This window comes from Oenanthe melanoleuca, chromosome 4, assembly GCF_029582105.1.
Source record: "Oenanthe melanoleuca isolate GR-GAL-2019-014 chromosome 4, OMel1.0, whole genome shotgun sequence".
In the NCBI taxonomy this organism is placed as follows: Eukaryota; Metazoa; Chordata; class Aves; order Passeriformes; family Muscicapidae; genus Oenanthe; species Oenanthe melanoleuca.
In genome coordinates, this window is record NC_079337.1 from 62,546,938 (window position 1) to 62,557,220 (window position 10,283).

The following is a 10,283-nucleotide window of genomic DNA, read 5'->3' on the forward strand; positions in this document are numbered from 1 at the left end:
CTAAATTACTGCTCTAAAATGTGAGTGTATGCCCAATAGGAGGATGAATGGGATTTATGTGCAAGTAAAAGCTCCAGAAAGGTCCACGAACCAAGGCATAGCCACCCCGTGTCATTACCCAACCTTCTTCACTATTGATACAAAATTTAATGCCATGTCATTGCGAAATTTATGTGGTAACCGTCTGGCGTGGGATTTGAACTGGCCCTTGAAATACCCTGTCCGCTTCATCGACTGTAGAACCGTGCAGGGGACCGCCATCTTTAATATTTAAATCGCGGGTATTTGTACTTTTCTTTTTGTTTGGGCTGGTTTTTTTTCCCGTTGTTTCACGTGAGTCCCGCCGCCGCCGCGCGCCAAAACCGCGCGCCGCCGCGCTCGATTCTCCCGCCAACACGCCCCGGGGGCGGGGCCGGGCGGAGCGGGCTGAGCCATTGCTCTGGCGGGGGGGTGCGGGATTTGTGTGAGCGTGTGAGAGCGCGGGGCGGCTCTGCGCTTTCCCGCTGGCCCCCCCTCCGCACCTGTGCCCGTGGAGGCGCCCCGCGGGGAGGCGGAGCGGGCGGTGCCGCTCAGCGCCGGCGGGAGATGCGAAGGGGCTGAGCGGGAAGGCGGCAGCGCTCCCTCGGCTCTGCCTCAGACTCACCGCCCGGCTCTCCTCCACCGCCCGCCGCAGCTCTCCGCGCCCCGCTCTGCCTCCAGCCCTCCCTCCCGTGGATCCCCCGCGCCATGTCTTTCCGCCAGAGGAGCCCGCACGGCAGCACCCAGAGCAGGTAGGGCCGCCGGGCTGAGGGGGGTGGCGGCGCCGGGCCCCGCTCCGTGCTCCCCGGGCCCTGTTCCGTTCCCCCCGGGCTCCCCGGGCCCCGTTTCGCTCCCCGCCGTTCCGCGGGCCGAGTTCTCTGAGGGGGCGGGGGGGGCGCAGAGGGCCCGCAGAGCCCCTCAGGGAGCCCTCAGAGCCCCTCAGGGCCCGCCGCGAGCGGCGTCGCCTCTGTGTTGGTGGGAACGAAACGGGTGAATTATTTCACCCTTACCGCGGTCTCTGAAGGAGGTTAAAGCGCTCAAGCCCAGCTGGGTGCTCGTGTGTCGCTGTTTGTCCCCAGCCCGCAGCACCCCCCGCGCTGGGCCCAGGCTCGGAAACGCGGCGCCGATGGGAAGCGGCGGAGGCAGAACGAGCCCGAATCCTCCGTGTTTGAGGACAACAAGCCCAGGCCTGGGGACGGCCGGCTGGACAGGTGAGCAGTGGTGTCAGTGGCAGCGGCTTCCTGCTCTTTGTTCACCAGGAGCTGCCGAGCTGATCTTTCTATCCTTCTACTCAGTTTTTCAAGCCCTGCCTGTTTATCAATCGCTGGTCATAAAGGAGGGAAAAGGATCGAGTGCAGTGCTCTTATCTTGGAGTCAGTTCTTAAGAGTCAACATTTTTCATTCTTACCTCTTGAGATATGTTCTTGATAATTTATATCCTATTTCGTACTGGTTTACTGCCATTTATCAAGAACTCATACTGTACAGACCCATTATGTTTGTAAATACAGGCTGTACAAAAAAGTTGTGGTAAAATTAAAAGCAATTACAAAAATTCAGCTCTTAGAAATCTCCTATTTTATGTTTCTGAAGGGAGTACAGACCACCCTGAGAAGCTGTGTTATATTTCAGCACATTTGTGGGGGATCCAGGTTTGCAGTCACCTCATAATGCTGCCTTCAGTGTTTCCTATCACAGCCAGATTAAGTATCTTATTTTATACCACATTTACAGTCTGAGCTATTCATGCCACAGTCTCTTTAGTCACTTTGATCTGTGGATGGCAGTTGTGGCCTCAGCCCAGTTGATTACATCAAGGTTTCTAATCTAAAATGGGGTAGGTTGTGCCCATCCATTTTCCTTTGCTGATAAGGAGAGAACACGTTGGTCAGTGCCTCAGGTTACACTATCCAGAGCAGCTTAAACCAATTCCAGGAAGCATGGTTGAACTGCAGTACAAGGGTGAAACTTTACAGATAGTTTCAATAAATAAGCATCACTTCTGTGTGTCTTCCAGTATTGAATTGTGCAGGCATACTTCCTGGTTTCAGTTTGGATTGAGCTCTGAGTGAAATTGTTTTCTTCCTCTGCCAAAAATACCTTTTGTTTATGCCAATCCAACCATGTCAAAATTCTCAAAAATAAAGATCAGGATGAGGTTGGGTCATCTTGATAATCCCAGCATAGGTGCAGAATCAAACAAGTATAAAAAGCTATTTACATGGAGCAGCTCCTGGTGCTATCATGTGATTTTAATTAATTAGCTTTGCAACTTAATTCTGTGTTCCAGCTTTTACCTCTTATATAGCTAATGAGTTTGCAGTCCTCGAAGAATAAATAATTGCTAAGTCATTTTGTGCAGTCAAAACAAGTGAGTAAATTAATAAAGTTGGTGTTTCACATACCATTTTCTGAAGAACATCAGCTGGAAGTTACTGAAAGCATGGGCTGGGTTATCAAGCTACAGTAGTATGTTTCAATAGATACCTACATAAATTTTAAGAAAACCCAACCCAAAGCACACAGCCACAAGGTGGAACTCACAACTGATTATTAATTTTACAGTGATTTAAATTTCAGTAGAACACTAGGTTTTCACAGCCATTTTGAGTCCTGTAAATAATGAAGGGGTCAGGCTGTGAATGGGGGAGGTAAATACAATAACCCAAATTTTTAACACAGAGCCTTAATTTATTTTTCTTTCTAGTTTTACAACACCAGAAGGTCCTGGACCCCTTTCCCGGTGTTCAGACTGGGGAACTGCAGTGGAAGAAGATGAAATGAGGACCAACATTAACAAAGAAATTGCAAGGTACCCCTGAGTGTTTCATATGAAGTGGTGAGAGGAAGGGAAATGGAAGTTGTCTTGTAGAATCTGTTTCAACTTGTATTTTTAACATCACCATTGTAGTAAAATCAGGTCAACTTTAGCCTCTTGTCTGCTGCTTTTAGATCAGCTTTGGGTTAAGTTCTGCAGGAATGTCATGGGATGCTCTCTGGAGATTGGATGTGTATCCCTAAATATCTCTCTTTTGGAAGAAGCTTTTCCTGAATCTCTTAGATTGAAATACTTAAAATACCCTCTCACTGATGACTGGTGTCATCATAAGAAGTTGCTTCAGGGAAGATAGTTAGGAAAGAAAAAGTCTTTGTATATTTATTGGTTTTTAAGGGAAAAACTGAAACCTCCATTTCATAGCAAAAAGGACTTTGCAGTGTCTGGGGTGCCACTGCTTTTCTGAGAAGATAATTCCACTTTAAGCTGTGACAGTGCAGCCTTCATGTTCCTTTTTGTGTATGTAATTTCTTAAAACTAATTTGAATTCTTACAGACACAGAAGAAAACTCCTGATAAATGAATTTTCAAGAGAAAGGAAGTCCTCCTCAGGAAGGTAGGTTAAATTTCTAGCTTAGCTGAGGAATATCTTGAAAATAGAATTTTCATTGTGCAATGTTGTTTCTTAAAACTCCTCTAAAGTTATTCCAAAGCCATGGTTTAGTAACACCTGAGCACTTGTTTGAAAAGTTTTAACATGTTTATTTATAGCCTTTTACAGGTGGGTTTGTTTGAGTGCAACTGGTTTTCTGGTAGTCTCAAGCCTACAGTGGTTTTTTTTCTTCAGTTCTGATTCAAAGGAGTCCACGGCAACAGTAGAATTTGAGACAGATGAGGTGGTTTTGATGAGAAGACAAAAACAGATAAACTATGGAAAAAACATGATTGCATATGATAGATACATCAAAGAAGTTCCTAGGTAAGCTGCTTGACTTTCTAGAAAAGTAAATGTTCACCTGCAAGTCATACCTGCTCTTTATAAGCACATGATTGTACTAAACTTGGTATCCAATACACAGTCAAATAAAAGGCATCTACAAATTAAACTTTCAAGGCATTTTTGAACTCTTAGATCACACTAACAATCAACTGAGATGTGGTTTGGGATTTTATTTTAATGAGTCAGTATATAAGAAATACCTCATGCTGCTGAAATGAAAATGAAAGTTCTTTTGGATGTACTTGTAAATGAGAGGAAATGAATCTGCTTTTTGCAGTCAGTTTTCTCATGAGTTAACTACAAGACAAAATGGGCTACAGTTGCTATTGAGCTTGGAATGAGGTTTTCAGGCAGCATTATTATTGTAATTATTATTATTATTATTATTATTATCATCATCATCATCATCATTATTATTATTATTATCATTATTATCATTATTATCATTATTGTTTCATTTGACTTGAAGTCAGAAAAACAAAAAAGTTCATGTGGAGCTGGCAAATCTTTGCTTGAGAGCTGGATTTGCACATTGGTCTCTTCTCGTAAATAATGCAATCAGTCAACATTTAAAGCTATGTTATGTATGTGTGAATAAAGCAGTGATAGATTTTTCCTGTCTAATATCTGAATAGATGCCATCGTGTACCAGGAGTTCATCCCAGAACTCCAAACAAATTTAAGAAGTACAGCCGTAGGTCGTGGGACCAGCAAATTAAACTGTGGAAAGTTGCACTGCATTCCTGGGATCCTCCAGCTGAAGAAGGATGTGATCTGCAGGAAATGTATGTACAGAGTATTGAAGATGCTTTTATAGAAATTATGATGTGAAGTTTCACGTTTAAGAAATAAACATCACCCCCAGCATAGTTCTTTTTGAGACAAGTCAGTGAGTGCTGAATGTTTTCACTTATTATTTATCCACACTTAGTGCTGTTCAGTTCCTTCCCCATCAAAACATTCCATATCTTCCTAGTCCTTGCCCAATGTCCTTGGAAGGGTGCATATACATATCCCTCACTTTTTTAATGGTGAAAGCAGAACCAGTTCTGCACTGCTCTATGAAATAATCACCACATCATTGAAATGAGCCAGTTCTTTCAGAGCAATCTTAAAATTATCTGGTAGAAGCAGTGCTGGAGAGTTCTCACTAATGGCAGGTCTCCTGAATCTTGAGCTTGGACCAGTCCAGTGCACAAGAACCTGCCTCACCGTTCTCACTTGCTGGTTGAAGAACAGTGGTTATAAAATGTTTCTTGACCAGAGAGGGAGAATTGTGAACTCATCCCAAGGTATCAAGTTTTCACAGTCCGAGCCTGTAGAAGATGTAGAGTGATGCCCTAGTCATTTTCCTCTGTAGAAAGCAATACACAGCAATGTGTGACATAAAACTAGCAGTACAGAATGAAGGGGACAAAGATGGAGCTTAATTCCTCAGCAAGCAGTTTTGTGTTAAAGCAGTGTTTTTCCTTAATGGCATGCTGATTTTAAAACTAGTGCAGCGCAACAGGATCTAAAAGCAAAGCTTTCTGTTAGCTTCCCTTGCCATCAGTGTGAGAGGAGTTGGTACTTCAGCCAGAACCCTGTTGTGTGCACTGGTGTTGAAATACTGCCTTCAGATGCTGGGGTCTAGGTCTGTGTATAGTGCATATTGAATCTTTGCAAAACAGATGGATGAAAACCTTGTCTGGGGAAAAAAAATTCCTTCCTCTCCTTTAACATTTGCATTGAGGCATTGCTTGAGTACTGGGTTTTTGTCTCTGACAAGTTGCAGTATTCAGTCTCAAGATTTCTAATTCAGTCCTTTGCCATTTTGGCAGTACTGAGCTGTCCTGCTGTTCTGTTTGCTTTCTCCAGTTTGTCACCACTGTCCCTGTGATCTCTGTAGATCTCTTTGCTCTCCTGGTTTTCTCCTTTGTTCTCTCTGTTTTTTTTTTTCAGAACTACACAACTAAGTGCATCTTAACACTAAAAAAATCAATTTGTTTTATGCTATATTCTTTTAAATGATTTTGCAGTTTTCCTGTTGATCTTGGTGAGATGGAGACAGAATCTGTTGGAAGCAATTCTACTGAATCTCAAACAAGCTGTCAAGATAATGATGTAAGCATATCTGTCATTTTTTGATATTTGGTTCATTGCTTAGAATTATATCCAGAGTAGCCTGAATACCTCACAGATCCCATCATCTACATTATTTAGGGACTGCTTATAAAGCTGTGCAATCTTGAAATTCAACTATTTTCCAGCTATAGCCATTATCTGTCTGTCGTCTTGGGTTTAGAGAATTAGAACTTAAATTATCATCTCTAATTAAAAATATCCCATTTTTTCATAGCCTACAAAAGAAAATCTATCTGTTAAATCAGTTTTGAACTGTAATGTAGAGTTGAAATACTACTTTAGATTGCAATATCTAATGTTAAAATAGGGTGGAATTCTCTTGTCACACAGAAGTAGGCTCCTTTTATGTCCAGAAAGCACTTGTTACAGCTGAGCAGTAAAGATCTAGGAATGCTTTTCTTGTTGGGTTTTTTATTTCCTAATGTTAAATCTGTATAATGTTTTAATGTTTGCCTATATAAGTCCTTAGAACACTTGCAAGATATCTTCAAATGTGGTTGGATGGGCAGATGCCTACATATCTTTGATTTTAAGACTAGTATTGAGTTTTTATGGCCTTTAATGCATTTGTAAGCCTTTGTTATAGGGTGCTCTGAATGGATTACAGAAGTTAATTGAATTACCTGTACTATTAATCTCTACTTAACTAGTAAATATTAATTACCTTTCCCTTCCAGGACACCTGTTCTGGCACGCCCACCAAAGTTAGACATGCTGACTATCCAGCAGAAGGAGAATTTGACTTGGAAGTGTGTTCAAGTGAACCACTGGATGAATTTGATACTGTGAGTTAAATAGTCTTGTGCAAACTGTTTTAGAGAAAGTTTCATTTAAATTTGAGAGGTTAGCTTGGTCCATAACCTGTTAATAGTAAGAAAGCTTAAGCAAAGTTGAAGACTGTTCTCAAAGCTGTGATTGGTCTAGATACTTTCCAGACCTGACTTATGTAAAATTGCAATTAAGTTGTGACTTCTTGTTAACTTTTAATTTAATATGTATATCAGATTTTTTTAATAAATTTTTTCAATAGAAAACTAGCCAAGGGCAGTGCTATCTTCTAGTAATTATAAATAGCACAGCAAGGTCTTACCAATTTTCCCCCACTCCCTCCCCCACTGTGAACATGATTTCAGTTGTCCACTTGCAGATCAAGAGCCAAGTAGGGATATTTCTTTTTATGTTACCTTGCTTTTACATCTGGCTCTTGGAAAACACCTGACCTAAGTAATGCACGTGGTACTGAGCCATGTGACTGATTAGTGCTAGTAAACCCATCTACTGCAGTTACTGTAAGATTAACTACCTTAAAAAAAACACTTTTTTTTTTTTTTTTTTTTTTTTTTTTTTTGCAAAAATGTTTCAGAAACAATTGGAAGTTTAATACCCTTAAGAAATTGGAGGTCAACATGGTAAAGTCTATGCAATAATGTTTTGGGTTTTATTAGAAGCAGTAGCCTTAATTTTAAATTTGTAAATAGTCATCAGTCATTTATTAATGCTGTCAAGAAAACAGTATCTAGGGAGGGTGCTTGATTCTTCCAGTTTTCTGTTTTTAATGTAAAACTGTTGTAAATGTTAACAACTGTACAGATTTTCTGCTGGGAGCAGTTTGTGTTTCTGTTGCTTTTGTGTGGGATGTTGCTGGAAAATAAACAGAACTGCATTTACTTTTACACACGACTCTTCATTTCCTGCTCACAGTGCTCTGTGGATAATGAAATGCAGGGAAATACTGAAAGCCAAGTGTCTGAAATTGGTATTAAGCCAGGATACATCTGTGTTAGCACCATCCTCTGACTTTGAGGAGACCTTAAAATCTATTTACTTGGCCACCAGAGTGAATTTGAGACAATTTAGTAGATGTCCACAAGCTGGTTGCCAAGTTCTCTAGGAAAAAACTGCTACAAGAGCTGGGTGAACACTTCAATCTTCTTTACTAACAGGGCATCTTTTACATTCACCTCACCTGGTTTTATCTCTAAAATGGAATTTCTGGGTGTTGATGTTACACTCCTTAAACTCATCTACTCAGGGGAGTATTTTAGCTAGTGATATTGCTTACAGCTGTCTAATTTGTTATGCACTTTTGAAATCAGGTAGCTTGATCTGAAGGGGACACTTCCAAGAGGAAGCAGTGACATTGGGATAAGGTTGGTGCTAAGCTCTGATGTTAAGGAGACAGCCTTCCTAACATGTATTTTTTCCAGAGAAGGGAACAAAATGGTAGTGGCTTTCTGCCTGGACTGGGCACCCTCTGTTCTTCCCAGATTGCTTTTCTCATGTCACATTTTCTGGCCACACTGTTACTGGTTGTTCTTAAGTATTTTTGGTGTGTCAGTGTGTAGTTGAGTATCAGAACTGTCAGTAGAATTGTTTTTTTTAAAAGAAGTTTTTCTATCCTACTGTAGCTACCCAAACAGGTTGGATCAGTGGAATATTCAGGAGATTGTTAGAGAGTTCTGAGGGGCAAAGTTACTTACACCTGGTTTTGGAATAAGGAATCACATGGGTTGGGGCAATCTCTAGAGCACAAATGCAGGCTGGGGGATGAACAGATGGAGAGCAGCCCTGAGGGGAAGGACTTGATGGTGGGTGGATGAGAAGCTTGAAGTGACTCAGCCATGTGCACTCACATGGCTCAGAAAGCCAACTGTGTCCTGAGCTGCACCAAGAGCAGTGTGGCCACCAGGGCAAGGGAGGGGACTCTACCCCTCTGTCCTGCTTTTGTGAGACCCCACCTTGAGTGCTGCATCCATCTCTGGGGTGAAATATGGGAAAACATTAAGAGAACTAACTCCTGGGCAGTGTTCAGGGAAATAACTGGGATGCACTTCTAAGGGAGCACACAACAAATAATTCTCCTTTGGCAAATGTCTTGAGATGCTTTTTAATTTCTGCAGAGTAATTTATCAGTGGTTAGTCCATAATCTGGTGTATAATTTGAGATTAATCCAACTAACCTTCTGCTACTCAGACGAGGTTCTCAGCACAGGCCCTGGGAAATGACCCTCTTGCATTGTCTCTGCTCTCCTGTTCATGACCCTGCCCTGCTGAGATGGGTGTTGCTTTTCACTGTGCTCACTCACTGTTCCATCTCTGCTCTATCCTGTCACCCTTCAGTGTGCTCTATCACTTCTGCTTCAAACTGTAAGGTTCAATGTCACTGGTTTTTTTTGGGGGGGGGGGGTTTTGGTTAGTTTATCCCTTGTTTTCTTTTCCTGTGATGTGCTCCATCTTGTTTACAGGTATCTTAATTCTGTTGATCTCATTAAAAGCAATCTGAGGTGCTTTCAGTTCTGTGTAGCACACACACCCAGGAACCAGGTGGGTATGATCCTGACCAGAAATGTAGCTGCTCTGGGTTCTGTTTGTGAAACAGGCACAATTTGTTACTTTTTCCTGAAGGAGCTGGCCATCCACAGTAATGTCTTCACTACAACAATTCCCCTTTGTCTCAGTTACTTAGGTCACTTTGTTTTTATGGTTGCTATTTAAAGAGAGCACTCAGTTTGGATGTTTTTCCAAAGGTACTGAACACCAGATTGGAAAACAACCAGTTTTTTGCAGTAGAATCAAGCCCTCTAGTGGTTAAATGTGGGCTAACCCCATCCATTAAGGGCAGTATCTGGTAATAGAGAAGTCTTATGGAAAAACAATATCCATATGTTCAGTTGTGCATAGTTGCATGCAGTGGAGTTTGCTTCAGATGGGGAACAAGCAAGTACTGCTGTCAAATTTTAGCCTTATTAGGTTAAATTCCTCTAAAAATAAACCTGAGCAGGTTGTTCTGTAGGCAGCAGAACCTGTCAACCCTGCTTTTTATAGACCTGTGCCTTCTGGTTCGTGTTTCTTAGTCCCTTCACACCAAGCCCTGTCCCCTTTCAGCATCCTCATGCCATGCCTGGCTGACAGCAGTCATGGCTGTGGCTAATTTAAAGCTCCATCTGTTTTGGCTGGGCCATTGGTACACATGTGTGGGTAGGGTGGCAAGCAGAACATTAAAGAGCTGAGCTGTCCCAGCCTGTCCTTCACTTGGGCATTAGTTGGATCTTCCTTATGTGACAATTCAGCTGTTGTCACATAAACCCTAAGGGAACATATTTACCTTTCTGTTCAGTACCTGGACAGACAGTTCAAAAATTAGAAGTGACAGAGATTTTGGAAAAGACTTGCCAGTACAACAATTCAGTGCTCTAAGGAAGCCAAGCTAAAACCAGCTTTCTTCCATGAATCCATTTTTAAGTCCAAAAAAGCCACTCAAACAACTTTCTGTTCATGTAAGTATTTAGTGAAGTTATTTTTAGGATTATCTGTTTTATTGTGTTCCTAATGTAAATAAGAGCATGTGGACAACAACTATGTATG

General features: G+C 41.9%; 1 protein-coding gene across 1 annotated transcript; it reads left to right on the forward strand.

The window, feature by feature from the left end:
* The first annotated feature begins 515 nt into the window (after window positions 1–515).
* LOC130252227 (histone RNA hairpin-binding protein-like) lies at window positions 516–7,591 on the forward strand. Its single transcript, XM_056489598.1, has 9 exons — window positions 516–770; window positions 1,098–1,229; window positions 2,726–2,830; window positions 3,351–3,410; window positions 3,642–3,773; window positions 4,430–4,579; window positions 5,813–5,897; window positions 6,596–6,703; window positions 7,282–7,591. Exons 1-9 carry the CDS (start codon window positions 727–729, stop codon window positions 7,297–7,299), a joined length of 834 nt encoding a protein of 277 aa, XP_056345573.1. The 5' UTR covers window positions 516–726; the 3' UTR covers window positions 7,300–7,591.
* Window positions 7,592–10,283: the final 2,692 nt, after the last annotated feature.

Coding starts and splice junctions, on each gene's coding strand:
- LOC130252227 (XM_056489598.1), top strand. CDS start 727: ATGTCTTTCCGCCAGAGGAGCCCGCACGGCAGCACCCAGAGCAG. Junction 3,411..3,641: donor AGGAAGTCCTCCTCAGGAAG/GTAGGTTAAATT, acceptor TTTTTTCTTCAG/TTCTGATTCAAAGGAGTCCA. Junction 5,898..6,595: donor CAAGCTGTCAAGATAATGAT/GTAAGCATATCT, acceptor TTTCCCTTCCAG/GACACCTGTTCTGGCACGCC.